Raw genomic sequence first — 21,481 nt, 5'->3', positions numbered from 1 at the left:
AAGAAAAAATTTCAAAGCTTCGTTGAAGCTCTTCATAAGTTTTCTTTTTACTGCTAATGTTTAATACGAGTTTTAATTATATTATTAAAAAAATTTCAAATACTTTTTTTAACTCAGATTACATAATTAAATAAAAGAATTTTCAAAAAAAATGAATGCGGCTATATTTTATTAATCGTTTATTTCATAAAATAAATTATCATTAAAATTGATTCTTAATTTTTTCAGATTGCTACGACAGTAAGTAATTAATGATCAGTTTCAAAAGCCAAGAAATTCAAACTCAATAAAGTCAATTTTTTATAGAAAATTTCTACATATATGCATGTATCTAAAATTTAGAAAAAGCACAATATATCTTAAAAAATTTATTTATATAAATTAAAATATTATAGAAATATAAAGTTTACCTACCCTTAATTCTGATACTAAAATTTCTGGTCTGTTACAGGAAATTAATGTTCTTCCAACTTTAAAAACATTTCTCTGAAAATATAATAAAGTATTTTCACATCAGAGACAAGGTGGTATTGAAATGAAATAAATTTTAAATATATTTACAAACAAATTTATAAGTATATTTTAAATATACTTACAAGTAACAATATGTGACAAATTTTAAACGAAATTAGATAAAAAATATCAATATAAAAAAATTATATATCAAAGCTATGGAATGGTCTCTCAAAAAACATAATATAAATTGCATAACTGTACTGTAAAGCATTATATAAATTGTATCAAAAACATATTTTTTTTTAAAAAAAACTGTGGTTTAAACTTAGAAATGTAACATTTTGATAATATTTTAAAGATTTTCCTAAATAATTTCTTTGAAATAATTTCAAAAAAAAACATTTTATTTTGATTGTAAATTAATGCTTTTGCTGGTCAAATGTTTTTCGCGAAGTTTTCAGAATCAAAAAATATGAATCAAACAGCGATGAGAAAAATCTGTATGATAAACATTTATATCTTATTTTCCGGTCCCAAAGGCGAATATGTCTACGATTAATAACTCATTAAACAAATTTAATTAAAAACAAATTCAACCATTGTTTCTCTATACAATTACATTTGCAGACAAAAGTTGTTGTTGTTGTTGCTAATTCCCATCTGGTCTGACGGGGTCAGACCAGATCAATGAATTCGTTAACATTGAGAAAATCCGAAACCAGAATGGGAGAGGAATGAATATCGTTCCAGTCCAGCCCTAAACAGATCAAGATGTGCTCAGGTGATGCCTGGTTTTGTTGGCATTTAGGGCAAAGAGGAAAGATCTTTTGATTTGCAGAAAATGTGAGACTTTTCAGGTGTCCACTGGCCAGTCGGGATAGGCAGGTGTTGGTTTGCCTGTCACCAGGGAGAGGCAGACAAAAGTAATAATATTGAGCTTTTTGAAATAGTTTTCACATCATTGATGTTTTAAATTGTTTTGCTATATTTTCAAATTATTTAGTAACATTACTGTCCTTAATCTCCTAGTCTTTCAAAGTATCAGAGTAAATTAATGATTTCAGAAAATAATATAATAATAGTGAAATAAACTAAAACAATAGTTGCATAAAAACACATATTTCGACTTAACAGTAAGTTAGTGTATTATTTATATGAAATTTTGAAAATAACTTTTAAAATAATAAAAATTCTAGTGAAGGTTTTATAATGTATTTATAAATATTAATAATATGTTTTAATTATCCACATAATTTTAATCATATTATATAAATAATATGTTTAAAAATTAATAAATAGTTTTAATAAATGAATAATAAAATTCAATTCATAATATTTAAGTTAAAATAAAAGTTAGGGAGTATATTTGATTGCATATTTGTAGAATGTGATTCTAAATGATTATCCTTAAATGTAAATCCTTAATTATGACTTTAATTATGCTTTTAAAATCAATAATAAATTTCATATATTTCAATATTAAATATCAATATTAAATTAAATTTAATTATGCTCGTAATAGCAATAAAAATATGTATCAAAAATAAAAGTTTGACACGTGCTAAAAAAAAAAGTTTATTTTAAACGTCTTACAATGTTATTAAAATTGATATTATTAACGGTTGACTTGATTCTATATCAACTAAGCAATGAAATATAAGTTGGCACAATTGTATAAATTTTTTCCTTATGTTTCTAATTGAACCTATATCATCATTATATTGTACAAAAACAAACCATTAAAGTTGTCTATTAGATTGAAATAGAAAATACATTACATTTACATAATGTTTAAAACACTAGATGCATTTGTAATAATAAAAAATAAAAAAACACTTCATTTACGTAACATTTGAGATACAAATAGTGACCATTAGAATTCAATGAAAACAAAAAAATTACAGTTGAATAAAAAAAGAAAATATTATAAAAGACTAAACTTAAAGTATATACTTTTTAAACTACATAGTACCCACTGCAAAAATTCCGGATCAAATTACGCTAAGAAATACTGAAATGTAGAGAGAAGCATCCCTAAAATTCAGTTTTACCGCAAAACTTTATACTGTAAATTTTTACAGTAATATATTTATTTAATTGCAGGGATTCACTGATTTGACTGTATACATTACCGTAAAAATTACAGCACATTAGAATTTTTGTTCCGTAAAACTTAACGGTAAAAAAAAACTGGCACCCTCAGTGCCGGGAACTTTCTACCGTAATTTGATCTGGACTTTTTTACAGTGCAAATAGCAATCATGAAAAATTTAACAACAACGTAAAACATACTCTTAAACAGCGCATATTTTTCATATTAAACTTTATTAAAAAACATAAGTATTATTCATAAGTTAAAAATAAAAAAAATTCTTATTTAAATAACAATAGAAAACAAAGTAATTATGAAAACCTAATGAAAACAACAACAAAAAAATGCTTATGTAAACAACATTATACAATACACAAACAGAATACTTGAGAACTTAATACTTGAAGAATACTTGTACAGAATACTTGAGAACTGAGAAATATTTTTTCTACAAAGAGCATTGCAATCAGTATTTAAAAGAATGCTTAATTTTCGAAATAAAATAATTACCTTCCACATCAAGGAATGTAACCACTGATCTCGTACATAAGAATTAGAAACCTATAATAAATAAAATAAGTTAACATATTTAGCGTAAATAATTTGTAAGTCTCTAAGTGTTAATAAAATTACTGACATATTACTCTGATTAAAATGACTTCGTCAATTTTGTTGGAGCTACGATTTTCTGATAACTGTTTCCAAAAATATAACATTTCTTAGTTTGAAAACATGTATAAGAATCTTTCTTTACATTTTGTGTAATCTCATTCATATATAATGTTGAAAAAGCCGGCCTTTTGCAAACTGCATATGTCATTTGTTAGGCAACTTTCGGGGAGCTTTACAGGCACATTACAAACTGGCGTTGGTAGTTTGCAAACAGCCGGATTTTTCAAGTAGCCTATGACATACATAACCAAGGCAGTTAGCAACATCGTCGCGAACTTGGTTTCTAGTCGATATTGCTTGACAAATACATAAGTAATAATAATTAATTTGTTTAGACAGCAAACTCGGATTCGTAAATAGGTGCAAATCAAGCATTGTACTTTTTATACATAAAACCACAATGAATTCGAAAGTATAAGTCCTGTTACAGCGTACTTGGACTCATTGGCTTCAGTATAAAATAGACAGGAAACAGTACTTCCTTAATATAGACAGCTACTAGATAGCAATGTAGGTAGGTAGGTACTTTGTTTAAGTCGCACTAGAACTGCACAACGGGCTGTTGGCGGCGGTCTTTGAAACATCCCTGAGGATGAAAACATGCCATCGCCATTTTGATCCTCTGCAGAGGGGATGGCTTCCCTGCTTTGGTAGCCCGACGACCAGTGTGAAGTCGAGCACTTTACGGTCGAACAGTTTAACGAGGAATGATATCACGCACCCTCGGTCCCTACGAAGGCTGATCAAAGCGGTCATCCACCAGCTTATTGACCTCAACTAGTGACGCCTAACTTCGGTGTTCTAATGGGAACCGTGTCTTTACGATCAGTCCACGGCGGGACAGATAGCACTGTCAAAATTGTATAAGTAAAAATCAAAAATATTAATTTTCACACATAAGATCCCAGGCACCAGTTAATAGGGTTAATACTATTAATACCATTGATTCATTCAAATCAGAGAAAGAAATTACGTAAAGAACAATACTTCAATCGTCTAAAGAGCAATGATAGATGCTTACATAAGTACTATTACGAATTTATCTAAACTATCGATCCTTACGCTTCGCATGTTGTGTCACATTGTGCAACTTTTTACCACTTACTCTTTCAAGAATGATCAGTTTGTCAATCTAGGAGTAATTTTCAGCTGTTTTAGCTGCACTATAAGACAATTGGAGATCGAAATGGGCTACAGGCTGCGTAGAGCAAAACTTTCTACCTATGGCAACACTGCGCATGCTTTCAGCATAAGCGCGTTGAGAGTCACAGAAGAAGGAAGTACGTTAGTTTCTGTCTTGAATTTCAAATAGATTAAAAACTTTTAAGTTAGGAAACCATATGGAACTGAAAACTACATTAAGCATAGTTCTAAAAGAAAGCTTCATGGAAATTTAAAAAAATATTTTTATCAATTAAATACGAAAAATATTAAGAAAGGGAAAAATATCGCAGTGCATTCCTATACAACTAAAAAAAGGAGATAGGGAAGGGTCAAAGGCATGGAACCAGTCTGCTCCCCAGATGGCGTATTCGAGCGCTGCGATTGCATATAAATGTAAATGAGAATTATATTAATAAATTGAGACTCACCTGCAACAGAATGGATCCATCTGGAATCACTAATCTTATATAAAATCGTCCCACTTTGTCCCATCTTGAAACCGAATATACATCTTGTACTATTCTATATGGAATTGGATCCTCCATAAAACCACCAGGCTATAAACAAAATACATCGATTATAACCAAAATTCATACAAAACATATTGCAATAAAATTTGAACTATAATCTTGTTCAAAATTTCTGCAAAATTAATATGTTATATATTGTAGTTTCAGTAAAGTACAAACCATAATCTTGTTCAAAATTTCTGCAAACTTAATATCTTATATATTGTAGTTTCGATAAAGTACAAACCATAATTTTGTCCAAAATTTCTGCGAACTTAATATCTTATATATTGTAGTTTCAATAAAGTTCAAACCATAATCTTATTCAAAATTTTTGCAAACTTAATATCTTACATAGGTGAATTATATTGTTGTCATAACTTAATTATTTGACAATCCGTTTCAATTTGAACAGAGTTTAAGCGCTTGATGGTTTGAGGGGCTAATCTTATGGCACAACGCTGACTAGATTTTTCAGAGAGTTCAAAAAGGGAGCTAAAAGATAAATAAAATTGGGTCCGGATTTAGATATTTTTTTTATTTCGTCTCACCATATCAATATCAGAAATAAAAATAATAGTTTTTAACTACTGCTTTTAAACACAACGTTTTAAAATTAGATATATACCAATTTAGCCCAGTAAAATTTCTCTTACAAAATAATTTTTATTTTCAGTATAGTTAAAATGATTTTTTTTTTCACATTTCGTCATACTTTTTTTTATGTCCATTATGATTCAATTCAGTTTCTTACGCTTAAATTTTGTTACGCAATACTTTGTGCATCTGTTTCTACGTTATTAACGTCTCCATTAGTAACATTACATTAGACGCTATTAACGTCTTTAATTGACTTCGGTTTTCTTTGAATAATTGAGAAGCGCTATCTTTCCAAACTTTTTTTTACTTGCTTGGCAAGCCTAGCTTTTCGCTTCAATTATTTAAAATTTATCATAAAAACAAGAAATTTTTGTTGTCAATTAAAAGACGTTATCAGCCTATTTAATTGACTTCGGTTTTCTTTGAATAATTGAGAAGCGCTATCTTTCCAAACTTTTTTTTACTTGCTTGGCAAGCCTAGCTTCACTCTTCAATTATTTAAAAAATTTCATATAAAAAGAAACAAATTTCATTAGAAGAAAACAAATTTTTAAAAAACATTCTAGCTCATAAAATTAATCTAAAAGATCAAATTGTACGAATAACACTATACAGCATTTACAATATAATTTTTGAAATTTGCAAATCAAAACTTATATTAGAGTGAGCGTACTTAGCAAAAGCAGCATTTTATATATTAAAACTTCTGGTTTTTATTCCATCATAGTGTAATTGAACAACCTTACCATATTTCAACAATATCATGTATAAACTTCAATAAAAACAACAAAAAATTATTGTCGATTTTACGACAATAAACAGAAACTTTCTGTTTCTGCGACCGAGTCTAGACACTATCTTAACTTGGCTCTGTAGTATTAACTATCAAATTTAAGATTATAACATAGTAAATGTAATGTTACATCACAGTAATTGCCAGGTTACATCATGGTAAATGTAAGATTACATTATTACCATGTAATTTTTCAAGATTAAATCATGGCAGTTTAATCAGAAGTTTTTAAAACTTTTTTAAGAGTTCGTGCATTGCGTTAAGTTTTTTTTTTTTTGTGCATTCGTATAATTTGATAAGTAAAAGAATGTTTTCAAACATTCTATGAGACATCATTAAAAATTCTAAAATAAATTAAAAATATGATGCTTTAAGAAATTATTATTAATTTATTTGGAATAAAAATATCCATACTTCAATTTGCTTTCAGATTTATTTGCTATAAAGGTCTTAAGCATTTTCAAAATTAAAAAAGCGAATTTTTCTTTACGGATATTTCTTGAAAGCAATGTATACATCAAAATTTAAAATATATTTTTCAGTTATATGAATTCAACTTAATTATACATAAACAATATATTTCATTCAGATATTTTCTATAGTTTCTGAGACATGAAAGCAATGTATGCATCAAAATCTGAAATATATTTTTCAGTTACATGAATTCAACTTAATTATACATCCACAGTATATTTCATCTAAATTTCATTCAGATATTTTTTATGGTTTCTGAGACATGTTGAAAAAATTGCTAAGTGTTGAAAAAACATGAAAAAAAATGATCATAATGAAAGAAATAAGTGTTCAAAACTTCAGCTGAAAATTTAAATTACGATACAGACTTTTTTCTCTTATTGATATCATCACGATTTGAAATCCAATACAATAAAAAAAATAATAATTATTAGATTTATCTCTAGATTTTAATTAAAATAATAAATTTTTCACAGTTTGAAAGACAGAGTAGACTATATTTCGCTGCTCCCCTTGGTTTATTACTAAATTGGTCACCAAAATGAACGGAGTTGTTTCAAATATAGCAACCCAGACAAAAACCTTTAAATAATGTAAATCGACATTTTCTTTTTTACTGCATTTATCAGATAGCGTGCATATCCATTTTTACGTTCTTATTTTATTTTTATGTAAAATGCATTTTTTATTATAATTCTTTATGCTTTAATTATGTTTTGTTTTTGGCGTCATTTTATTTAGCAGGGAGCCAATTTCGCCAAGAAATGCTTCTAAACACATTTTTACTGACTTTTTTAATCATGCATTATCTCTCTTTGCCTCTGGACTAACTGTTTAAATTTAAATGCTTGCTTGTTTCATAAAAAAAGTCCTTTACGAAAGCTAGTTTGTCCCAATGCTTGATCAACGAGTTATTTTGTCTTCTGTGTAGGGTTCAAATTACAAAGCTACGAAATTGAACATTGATGATCATAAACGGCCGGATATGAAATAAAAAATTAACGAAATAACACATTATAAGCTATGTCGATTTTTGTCAAATACGCATTTCAAGCTGTTCGAATTTTCATAAACAACTGTAATGCATGATCAAAATGACGTCTTCTCCAACGAATATAAATTTTAGTTTTAAATAATAAAAAAAGTAATCTCATCTAACACAATAAATTATTGTATATGAAATAACACTCTTTGAATAAGCACATATTATAGTGCTGAATTTCGTATTTTCCAAAATAATCTATTTCGCGTCGCCAAATATGTTTTCGCAAGCCATTTCTAGATCATGTCATTAACTGTAAGAGACCATACCTGAATTATTGATAACTGACCTACTCAACCAAATTGTGTAATTTATTATTGAAGCTTTTTTAACCATATCAATGTCATATTTGCTTTCGTAATTATGATACTGCATGGGATATTTAAACAACTGTTAACAAATATTATCCTCTTTTAAACACCAGTTCTTATTTATGGCACATAAATAAACTAGAATGTAAAAACGAAATATTATTATCTAATATATAGAATTCTAGACATTAACTTTTACAAATACATAACCATAGATGGAATTAACATTATTATGAGTATCAAACTTTTTGAGGATGATAATAAATGATAAAAAGCTCTCAGTAATTAAAATTGTATACAAATTATGGTACTGTATAGTTTATTTAAATAGCTATTAATAAATATTATCCTAATTTAAGTATCCTTTCTTATTCATGGCAAATGGGAAAAAACTAAAATATAAAAACCAAACCTAATACCATTATCTAATATATAGATAATGATAGAATTCTTTGCATCAGCTTCTATAAATAGATTAACCATAGATGGAATTAACATATATTAAGAAGAATCAAACTTTGTGAAAATAATTGTAAATGATAAAATAAAAAGATCCAACACAGATAAATATATTTTTGTAATTAAAATTGCATGCAAATTATGGTAATTATGTTACTGCGTGGGATATTTAAATAATTATTAACAAATATTATCTTAAATTAAACATCATTTCTTATTTGTGGTAAATGAATAAACTGGAATCTAAAAACAGAATATTATTATCTAATATATAGATAACGATAGAGTTCTCAACATCAACTTATATAAATACATAACTGCAGATGGAATTAACATTATTATTGGTATCAAAATTTGTGAAGATAAATAAATGAATGATAAAAAGTTATCAGTAATTAAAATTGCATGCAAATTATGGTGTACTTATGGAATACTTATATAAATGGATAACCATAGATGGAATTAACATATATTAAGAAGAATCAAACTTTGGGAAGATAATGATAAATGAACTGCACTGAATTTGATTCTCCAATACAGAATCGGCACTTGTATAACAATTTTAACATAAAATATTCGAGGTCTCATTCTTTAAAAAATAGTATTAAAAGAACCGCATTACTGTCGACTTAAGAATCTAAATTAATAAAATACTCACTAACAAATGTATATTTTTAAACGGCTAAGTGACTAATTTTAAAAAGTCGTTTTGCGAGAAATATTTTACCAGTTTTCTCAAGTTTCATATTTATTTTAATTATTTAAAATTACTTACTTTAGACTCATGTAGAAATTTGTGTACCTGGCAATTCAACGCTTGCTCAATAAGTAATAAAAAGAAATAAATAATGCTTTTTCTTACATGATAAATTTCTTTTTACAAATTTTACAAAAGTTTTTATTCGCCTGAAAAGTTACTGAATAATACCGAAAAAAGTAACCTCGACTATTAGTACCGTATTTACCACATTGCTACCTCCACCTGTTTTGAGGGTCAAAACTTCACATCCGTCAAAAATAAAGTATGTTTATGCAGAAATAGTAGTACGTTTTTATGCTTGATTTCGTAACTTAAACTGTTGTCTGCTTTAATAAATTAGCATATTTATATTTAGATCTAACAACTATTGAATGAGGCGGATTAAAAATATCAAAACCGGAAGAAATTTGAAGGCATTTCTACCTTTCATCTTTTGCCTCATGTCAATTTTCTCAGGCTATTTAACGAATTATGGTGTTTCTTAGGCATTCAAACTGTTTTGAGTTTCTCGTTTTGAATTTTTCTGATTTAAGTAACTTCTCGGTCTTTTCGAATTTAGGGATATTTTTGACTTCATTTTTGATAAGGACAAGTTATTTTGATATCATTTAAAATTGGTGATTATGCTTAGGCTAATTCAGTAAGTTATTTCATGAAGTAAATAAATGTTCTTTCATAAAGTAAATGCTCTCTTCTTTGCTGTTAAACATTTACGAAAACAAACGTTTTCCGTTTCAAAAGGCATGTACGTTTTAAGTTGCGTATTAAGGTTAATTATAATTTAATTTTTAAATATCTGTCAATTGTAGTTAATAATTTAATAATATTTAATTTCCATTCGCTCCTGATCTGCTGAGCCTAATTCGAATTCATAGCCTAGTTCTGTCTGTGCTATGTGTATGTTTGATTAACAAACTAATTTTATTTTTAAAATCAGTGCAGATGTGCATTCCAAATTAATAACTCTTACAGCTTAGATTATATTGCATTGTGAAAATAACTTAACTGACTCTTATGTGTATCATATCTTACAGTATAAATTTGCATACAATAAATGCTATACAGTAATTACTTTATCTCACAGTAACTACTATAAATTGTTACCGAATGTAAAAATCTTCTCAGCTATTTAACCCTAAGTAATGCAAGAGAAAAATATTTAGAGATTCATTACACTAAGAACTATCCTTGATCTTTAGTGGACTGCAATACCAAGAGCAAAAAGTTATAAGTATTGCTTCACTATTTTGATGTAATTTTGGTGTGAAGATACACTAAAATATTTTGCAGTGTAAAAAACAACAAGTTTTACGTTATTAAGGCAACGTAACAAAATAAAATCCGTTATCAAATATAATATAATACATTTTGTTTTTGAAAAACGCTCACTATAAAACGTTTAGAAAACCATTTAAGTAAATATCACTGTAAAAATATTTGCAGTGCTTTTAAACTTTTACAGTAAATTATACCAAAAAAGTACCTTTCATATGACAGTAAAACTGATTTAATAATATCACTCATAGGTTTTTAAAAATCACTTCAATGTATAACAGTGGGATGGTACAGAGGATAGACTATTTGATTTCCGGTAGCAGCTAAATACATATTTCTTCATGCATTTTACATGTTTTATTTTATGCTACATTTTTAAGATAAATATTGATTTTAAATTAGAATTTATTGTCGCCAGCCTACCAATTTACTTTACCTCAATTTTTTTAACAATGTATGTGATTAAAAACGCTTAGAGCATCTCTAAAAATGTTTAAATATAATCTCAACAATAAAACATTTACTCTTTAGTCGGCCCATTCTTCTCGGATCATTCCTTCTCCCTCAACATTCGTATCCATAGCAACACTATAAACATGATGATCAGAACGTATTCCTGTTGCTATAGTTACTTTCAAGTTGTCCAGGTGTTCTGCAATGTCTTTCGAGATCTCACAAAGATTTATTTTACGACGACTAGGGGAATATTTTAAGACATTATACATATGAAGGCTTTGAAGAAAACCCGCAAGTTGGCAGATTGATTTCATCTGGTTTCTCTCTCTCTCCTATTTGGAAACATAGTTACCTCTTTCTTTTTGTTTCATCCGTGATTTTGATAGCTGTTTGAGGTCGGTTAGGAAAGCTTAAAGAGGATTTGGGTTTTCTGAGGAAATAAATATTTGAAATACAGGATTTTTTAAACCATGAAAAAAATTCACTAAAGTGTTTGTAATTACAAAAGATAGTTTCATTGTTACTCATGAAGTTAGAGTTCTAAAAATATTAAAAATTCAAACCGATAATTGAAAAAAAATATTAAAATAAAAAAGAAAAATTATTTATATCTGGCATGAAAAGGCTAAGAAAAAAATACGCAGATAGGCAAATCAATTATTCGAATATATTGAGTTTGATTTCAGTAAGAATATTCATAGTTTAATTTAAATCTTTTGGCAAAATTAATTTTTAATTTGGATCTTTTGAAAAAATTAATATTTAAAATACAAGATTTTTCAAAATATACATCTGAGTTTCCCGAATACTGATTATTGTGCTTATCAATTCAAGGATTCTGTAAGCTGCTTCAGGTTGCTTAGGATAGTTCTTAAAGGATTTGGGTTTCTGGAAAAATAAATATTTAAAATACAGGATTTTTCAAGACTTACTACTGAGACTCACAAATACTAGTAATTTAGTTTATCACTACAAAGATTCTGATAGCTGCTTCAGGTCGATTAGGATAGCTTTAAAAGTATTTAGGGTTTCTGACAAAATAAATATTTATTTAGAAGTTGCTCAGGGGATAGCCGGTGGTAGCTCAGGGGTTAACGATTTGTCTTCCAATGGGGATGAAACGGATTCGAATTCAAACAATGACTAGTCGATACGAATTCCGCACACGGCTCAAACAGACCACACTGCTGACGCGAAATATCCTTAGTGGTAGACGAATCATAGGTTAGAACCCCTTACCATCAGGCTAACCGTGAGAAGAGTTCGAGGTTTTTTTTCCTCTCCATGTAACCTCCCCATGTCCTCCACGAAGTCACTTTTTTCCCAATACTTGATCCAGAAGTTTTTTGTCTTCTGGATTGGATTCAAAATTACGGGGCTACGGAGTTGAACATTAGTAGTTGTAAACCCGAAATTGGGTTGGCTGTTCAACGATTTATATAAAAAACATATTTAAAATTCAGGATTTTTCAAAATATACTACAGAGTTTTAATAATACTGATAATTTAGTTTATGAATTCAAAGATTCTTATAGCTGCTTCAGATTGCTTGGGATAGCTTTAAAAGTATTTAGATTTTCTGGCAAAATAAACATTTAAAACGCAGGATTTTTCAAAATATACTACTGAGTTTCACTAATACTGTTAGTTTAGTTAATCAATTCGAAGATTCTGACAGCTGCTTCAGGTGGCTTATAATAACTCTAAAAGGATGTAGGATTTCTGGTAAAATAAATAGTTTAAATTGAAGATTTTTCAAAACATATTACTGAGTTACACTAATACTTTTAGTCAAGTTTATCAATTCTAGAATTCTGAGAGCTTGTTCCGGTTGCTTAAGATAGTTCTTAAAGGATTTGTGTTTTCTGGCAAAATAAATTTTTAAAGTCTTACAAATTCTACATAAATTTTTATTATCTTCAAAACTTACTACTGAGAATCACAAATACTAGTAGTTTAGTTTATCAATTCAAGAATTCTAATAACCGCAACAGGTCGATCAGGATAAGTTTAAAACGATTTCAGTTATTAATTTGAGGATTCTAATAGCTGCTTCATGTTGCTTAAGATTGTTTTTAAAGGATTCGTGTTTTCTAGCAGAATAAATATTTTAAATACAGGTTTTTTTCAAAACATGCTACTGAGTTTCACTAGTGCTGAAAGTTTTGTTTATCACTTCTAGAATTCTGACAGCTGCTTCAGGTCTCTTAGGATAGCGTTAAAAGTGTCTGTACTTTCTGAAGAAAAAAAATATTTAAACTACTGGATTTTTCAAAATATAAACTACCGAATTTCGCTTTGCTTACGTAAGTTTAACCACAAAAGATAGCTTTATTGCTATTTATATTTAAGGTATAAAAATAGTAAAAATCAAAATTAACAATTACTAGAAATATTGAAATCGAAAATTTTAGAAAAAGCAGTTTTTTTAAAATTGACTTTGAATAAAATACGTAGATAGACAAATTTATTGCTTATCCGTTTTCTCTACTTAAATTGAATAAATTGAGAATAGTAATAGTTTTATCAGTTCGATGATTCTAATAGTTTTTAAAGTTATCTAAAATAGCTTTAAGGGAATTAGAGGTTAATTGCAAAAACAAATATTAAAAATTTAGGATGTTTCATAATATTCACTAATATATTTTTTTTTGTTAAGTCACTTTAAATACAAATAATATTTATATTATTGAAAATTTTTACAGTATAAAGGATAATGTCAAAAATATAAAAAAATAACTAAATAATTAATTACAATATAAACACAAGACTTTTTTTCCAAAATAACAGTCTTGCAATTGAAAGCATTGAAATTTAAATCTGAAAAACTTGATAATTTTGATAATTTTTCATTTAGTCATTTTCAGTTTTCTTGCGAAAAAAATAGTTAATATAATTTTTTTTCAATGGTGGGCATTTTGGACTATTTCGCATTAACCTCAGAAACATAACCAAGCAGAAGAAAGGACATGGAACAGAGAGAGGGAGAGAGAAAGTTACATCTTTGCCTATGGTGGGATTCGAACCCACAACCACTGGCCCTGTAGTTCAGTACAGTAACCATTTAGTTAATATAATAAGAGGTTTTAAAATATGTATTCGTATTGAATTTTTTTGATTTTATTTAATCTGTACTTTTCATTCCAGAAATCTATTTCAATTAAGAAAAAATTATATTTAAATTATTATAACAAAACTAAATATGCTGATTAAAAGCATGTACAGACTTAGAGGGCGATATGCTGATTGACAGTTGTAACTCCTCTAGTTTCTCTCTTTTATTCCAACACATTGTTTTATATATTATTCATTTGAAAACTCTTATAGTTTTTTTCCTCATAAAATAAATATTCAATACATTAGGATGTTTTTAAGAAGTGCTGAACTAACTTTTGAAGCTATTTGCTTAATTAATTAATAAATTTTATTACGAAAATTACTTATATTACAAAGGATATTTATAGAAGATGTGAATACAAAAGAAAAGACCTAACGATTAGTTAAACATTTGCTGATATGAAAATTATAAAAATAACATTTATTAATATATATAGCAGTTTCCTGTTCAAATAATTTAAATTAGGAAGAATACTTCGATAACAAAAAGTATTTATAATATAAAAATGTCAAAGCATTGATTATATAAAAGTTAATATCAACTTTAAAACGATAAATTTTGCTAGCAAAAATAACATAGTAATTGAAATTATTTGAAAACTTAAAACATAATCCTATCTTATATATATACTACTAAATTTTTTTCTCCCAAATATTATTGTACTATACGCAAAATATTACATCTAAGCATGTACTATTAAAAATACATTGCTGTTGGAATTATTTTACAAATGTATAAATTTTCTGAATATGTATAAATTTTCTATGAAATGAAAAAAAAAGAAATTTTTATATTATATGTCAAAAGTTTTGAAACATGTTGAACCACAATATCGTTCAAATTAGTTGCAACCTTAATAAGATACCAAATTTTAAACTCACACCATCTTCAACTTAATTACTCGATAAAAAGAAAGAAAATTTACACTGCTAGAAATTTCTCGGTAAAAAGGCTAAATAAATTTTAGCATCCTGCACTTCTTAATTCGTGTCTCTGGACTATTGGAATACGATGCTCTCTTTCACGCATAAATGGCAGCATCATAAGGCTGCTTAAGACAAAAAAGTCTAGCATTTCCCATCTCTTACCATAGAAGAAACAACCAGGTAAGCTAAATAAATCACATTCCACACAATTTGATATAACACAAATTGACCACAACTCCAATGCCCATAACCTAACGAAAAGCCTAGCTCCAATGCCCAGTTAATTTTTTTACGGTTTTGAAACCATGCTTGTTTTAAATGACGAAAAAACGTATAATTTTGTATTCATGGTTTTTTAACCATAATAGTAGTAAACGGTTTCAAAACCATAAAAGTTAAAAATGTTCCTTAGCGTAAATTTTACGGTTAACTGGATGGAGAGACTGCTGACGGTTATTTTACCGCAATTTAAGAATGAAAATTCTAACACTATAATCTGCACTGTCAAAACTTTTTAAATATGTTGAACCACAATATTGTACAAATTCGTTGCAACCCTAGCAGGATGCCAAATTTTAAACACATTATTGTGCAAATCAAGTCTCTAAATTAATTTATTCGATATTATAGTTAAGCTTGCACAGAAACGTGGCATAATTCAACACTTAATTAAGATTTTAAAAATTTTGTACTGCATTATGTTTCAAAGTAAAGATATTCAATAGTGAACCATTTTTTTCGCATGTGTACTTTCATATTATGATAATCTAGTTTCATTTTCACTCAGTTAAATGAAATATTCGAATTTTAGTACAAGACTTCACAAGTATGACGCTTAATTATCTGGAAGGAAGTTATTAAAAAATTCGGCGGCAAATTATATTTTGAAAAAACAAATTAAGTAACTTAGTTAAAGATTCCTTTGCAATAAATCAGTAATCAGCGATTAATTTAAAGCTCAAAAAACCAGAAATAAAGACAATTCGTCATTTTTTTTTAAATTTTATTCAAGGAAAAAGAAATTCTGGAAAAATTTCCATACTTGTATAGTAAGGACATTTCTGGTTAGAAAGAAAACCATCATTCTACTGACCATGATTTTTCAAAACCATAGTTCATACATTTAAGTCAAATTATCAATCATACATTTAGTAGAAAATACAAAACTGAAAAGTAAATTTAAATAAAAAGAAGGTTTCTATATTATGCTCTAAGACAGTGATTCTCAACCACTGTGTTGCGGCACTTTTGTGTGCCACCAAATTCTTAAAATGAACCGCCAAATATTAGAAATGATACAATAAAAATAATAATGCTTTTCTTATTATGAGTGAAGTTTAAATTAAAGAAAAGTGTAAATATATATATATATATATATTAATAACTNCGCGGCACTTTTGTGTGCCGCCAAATTTTTAAAATGTGCCGCCGAATATTAGAAATGGTACAATAAAAATTATAATGCTTTTTTTTTATTACGAGTAAAGTTTAAATTAAAGAAAAGTGCAAATATATAATATTATATATATATAATATTATATGTATGTAATATTATATATATACTTTTTATAACTTTTCCATGCTTTAACCGCGTGAACATTTTTGTCGGTGATTGTATAGTCTCTGACAATCTTAAAATAAGATAAAAGTTTTTAAATTGTACATGACACACAATTTTAAAAAATTTTGTAAAAGCTAATCATTAAAGTAAGCTATGCAATTAATTAACAAAAGATAACTAAAAAAACAAAAATATTAAAAACAAATTAACAAAGGATAATTAACAAAAATTAAGCTAACAATTAATAATTAGCAAAAAAGCTAGTTAACAAGAAATCACAAAAAAATAACAGCTAATAACTATAGAAAACAAGCTAACAATTAATAACTAGCAAAAAAATAAATAGCTGTTACTAACTAATAAAAAATTGGTCGAAAGAAATAATTAATCCCTTAATAAATGTGCTTTTGTAGTACATATTATTTTATTTCACATTCAAAATTATTATCACAAACTATTTAACACAGTGTAAAATAGGTAATTAAACAACTTTTAATCTAATTTTTTTCATTGTGCCATCAAATTTCGAAATCGTTAAAAGTGTGCAGCAGCAAAAAAAAGGTTGAGAATCACTGCTCTAAGATATCATGAATAACTTTTCAAATTTTACCAAATTTACAACTAAACTCCACGGTTATAAAACCATATCTTATTGTTAATTTTACCAAAAATTTTTACCAAAACACTCCGGTAAAAAATACCGTTCTTTTTGTTGTTCAAATAGTGCCCGATGGTTGTTTTGACCATACTTTCTTTTTTCAGTGTGGATTATTTTCTTACTTATAAGAGGATTAAATATCCCATAAAGAGATTAAAAGGGAAATTTAAAAAGAAAATTATTTACAAAAGGAAAGATTGAAGCGTAAACTATCTTACACTACAAATAAATAAAACTTAGTTGGTTGCAAAAAAATAATACGTATTCTATATTGAAAACTATCAATATTATTATTTTTTTTAAAAAAAAAAACATCCTGAACCTTTTTCAAATGCCTAAAACTATTTAATCCTTTTTAAGCAAAACTGAGACTGTTTTAAATTAAAAAATATGCCTTTTTCTGACATGAAATTTAGATACAATAATTTATTTCACAAAATACATAAAAAAAACTAGAATTTGATTACGACATAACTGCATTTTTCTAAATTATTAAAATAATACATTATTATTATTTATTTGAGAATTTTTTATCACAATTATTTATTGCATTTAAAAATAAAAATAAATTTCTAATATGAATAACTACAAACAACAACAACAATCAATGCAAATCATTAAATTTTAAATTATTAACATAATTGAATTCAACGATAAATAAATAAAAAATTTATAAAGAAGTTCTATGATCATTATATTTATCAAAACAAATGCACTAATTAATTAATGTATTGATAATTTCTGAAACAAAATCTAAATTTTCTATCTTGAGTTTATGATATGAATTTTAATTACAGTTAAAACGACTCACATGTGTAAACAATTTTTGTTATTAAATTCAAAAACGCTAAAATTTAAATCACATTGGAAGTTACGATTTTATTCTATGTTTGTAAAATCACGAAATGCAATTTTATGAATTATAAAACAAATGATACAATGAAATTACATATTCATTCATTCTCCAAAAAAAGAACTAAATGAATTCTAAATTATTTCTTAAATAGAATATCGATTTTTTTTGGACAAAATCTCAGTTTTTAACAAAATCTCAGTTTTCTTTTAAGAGGTCTCACATTCTATATAAAAGGTTTACATTTGAGAAGTCTTATTACTATTGCATTCAATGTAATAGCAATATGGACAACTATAATATGCACCCTACCTGGGCACAAACACCTAGATGTATATAAATTTTTATTACATTAAATAATTTAAGCAACTACAGTCAACGATTATTATTGAACATATTTTTATGGTATTTAAATAAAAGTCTAGTTCTAACTTCCTAAAATTATTACACATAACTTGTGGCAAATTACTAGTATATAAAAATTAAAGCAAAAGAACTAAAAACTTTATATAAAATTTAATCATAAACTTAATAAAAATATTGTTTCATTTTAACATAACAAAACTAAACTTTGAAAAAAAAATTAATTTTACAAAATATAAAATAGATAAATGAAAATTACACATTCAATGATTTTATTTATTTAAACAAGCGGATAATTTTAATTCTGACTTCTAAAAAGAGTCTTGATTATCTAATACGTATTTCAAACAGCCAATACATCTAACAGCACAATGAAATATTTCAAAAGTCAATTTGTAAAAATTTTAGAATTCCTAGTAACAAGAGAATTTGTCGGGCGAGCATAACCCAAACATTTTACTCGTCTCTACGGCGTGAAATTGTTTTACATTACTATTGACATCATAAAGATCTTTTCACAAAAGATAGTTGTAAATAATATATTTCCTCATTGTTCGCAAATAAAAAAGCAAATATCAAAGTTCAATCTAGTCAATGGTCAATGTGAAGCTTCAAAATGATTTTTAAAAGCAAATAGTATAAAAAAAATTTAAATCAATTCCTACTAAGGTTAACAAAGAAAAATTTTATTTTAGTTACTTTTTATTAAATAATTACAATTTTTTCTCACCTTTAAAACTAAAATTAATGAATAAAATTTAATTAATGAATTAATATTTGAGAGGTGGTCATATTAATTTGGCCACTCAGTGTATATATATATATATATATATATATATATATATATATATATATATATACATATATATATATATATATATATATATATATATATATANTTAAATATTTAATTTAAACATTATACAAACATATATACAAACAGTTACAAGCTTGCAGCGATAAGCGATAAGATTTCCTTTATATTAAAAAATCAGATGTAAACTATTTAATTATTTCTAACATATGAATACGTGACTGTCAAAAAATCATAATTCCCTTGTTAATAGTTTTTGCTGCACTGTATTATTCGCTACAGAAAACAAATTCTTCGACTTTGGATATAAAATTACTCAAAAACTAATAATCGCATCAACATAATTCTGACATCGGAATGATTTGAAACATTATTCTTTAAAAGTTTTTAAAAAAAACTTATTTTCTTTCATAGAATAACTTTTGAGTTATGAATGTTTGGGCTAGTGAGTTTCATATAATTTTTGAGCTATTATTTTTCTAATTAAAAAAAGTTTAAATGACGGAAAAACTGCTGAATTTGCTAAATTTATGAGAAAAGGGTTAAACTCATTCGCTTCGCTCGTTTGCCAATGGATCTCAACATTATAGTCAATATAATTCAAATGGTACTTTTTAGTCAGCTGGGTGCAAGGAAATTTAACTTTTTTTTCCTTTGACTATTATGCTCTATTTCGTCAGCCTCTTTCGCCAAATTTGAAAATAAATTTGAACCAATCAAAATAAATTAGAACAAATCAGAGCTCATCTATTTTGTTATGAAATGTGACGAAGCTCCCATTTACTAATTATTTTCTGTTTTATCACATACCTTAATTTTAAAGTAAAAACTGATGTAATAAAAAAATTGGTATAATAAAAATTTATATTATTCTTATTATATCCAACTATATTTAATCCTTTGAACTTTATAAAAACCGACAGCAAAAAAATTCAAAAAGGTTTAAAAAAAAGTTACAGCATATTATGAAATACGAAATGAGAAAGTTTTAACTTATAGATAAGGTATTTTTTTTTCTGAATGAAATAAAAACAAATTGTATGATTTTAGAAAGAAAAAAAAATTATTTAAAAAAAATAATTAATATTTTAGTTATCTTTAAGGGTGGGAAAATATTAATCAATAAAAAGTCACGTTTAAGAAGAGACAGAAGAATAGAAACTCAGTATTTTTACATTGAAAGTTGTGGTCACAAGAAAGTTGCAATCACCAAGATGGCGGCATGCCGCTACTTTGGCTTAGTATCCGAGGCTTTATGTGACGTCAGTGAAAGCTGAACAAAAATTATCGAAAAACTAAGGAGCCCCCAATTCTACACTAGAGCCTTGTTTAGTTTTTTGCGAACGTTCATTTTCTTCAGTGTGTCAAAAACATACATTAAAAAATTTAGATAGTAAGGAACAAATTTAGCGTAGGTCCATATTTTTGGCTACTTTTCACTTTCAGACAGCTAACCGAAAAGTACCATTCAAATAAACTTTATAAATAAAAAAGAAAAAGAATAATATTTCTTTTTATTATCAAACTTTAGGAATAGAAAACTTCGAAATCGAATAATAATAGCTTAAACGACATTCAAAAACCATTTAAAGATTTCCAGCTGTTGAAAATCAATGTCTTGACAAGGGGATACCTGCAAGTGACGTAGTGTGGGTGTCTCGATCCTGATTGGTTGTGGAAACGCGGCATTTGTTTACGTTAGCAACTGTTCTTTCCATTCTATTCCGAGTAAGCCTCTCCAGTCGAGTATTAATTCTTTTAAATGGCACATTCTAAATATTTTCACAAAAATTCTTTCTCAAAGATTTCAATTCTTTCACTATATATTTACACTGAGACAAGACAGGCACGAAGCCATGTGGAACATAAACTAATTATTCATCGAAGTTGCCAGGACACAAAACAAAATTATATCATAGTTACAATAAAATATATAAACAAATAATAAATCTAAGTTAAGTAAAAAAAAGTAAACGAGAAAGAATTACATTTCAACTAATTCAATGTACGATATATAATTAACTTATCGTTAATTAACATTTTAACTTATGTAGAAAACTGAGTTCAACTTTAATGCACTATTTTGCTGATAAAGATTAGCTGGTGCTGACATCATAGGTCACAT

General features: G+C 26.8%; 1 protein-coding gene across 1 annotated transcript in view; it reads right to left on the bottom strand.

Moving 5' to 3' along the window:
* Positions 1-21,481, bottom strand: part of LOC107444686 (C-Maf-inducing protein) — a 66,243-nt gene that overhangs the window by 34,546 nt on the left and 10,216 nt on the right. Inside the window, exons 2-4 of the mRNA XM_043038702.2 lie at positions 4,813-4,941; positions 3,059-3,109; positions 415-486 (exon numbers count right to left, since the gene is read on the bottom strand). Coding sequence (XP_042894636.1) covers positions 415-486; positions 3,059-3,109; positions 4,813-4,941 — 252 coding nt within the window. The remainder of the gene's footprint in view (positions 1-414; positions 487-3,058; positions 3,110-4,812; positions 4,942-21,481) is intronic.

This window comes from Parasteatoda tepidariorum, chromosome 10, assembly GCF_043381705.1.
Source record: "Parasteatoda tepidariorum isolate YZ-2023 chromosome 10, CAS_Ptep_4.0, whole genome shotgun sequence".
Taxonomy (NCBI): Eukaryota; Metazoa; Arthropoda; class Arachnida; order Araneae; family Theridiidae; genus Parasteatoda; species Parasteatoda tepidariorum.
The sequence above is the reverse complement of the archived record's forward strand: the minus strand, read 5'-3'. Positions and strand labels throughout refer to the sequence as shown.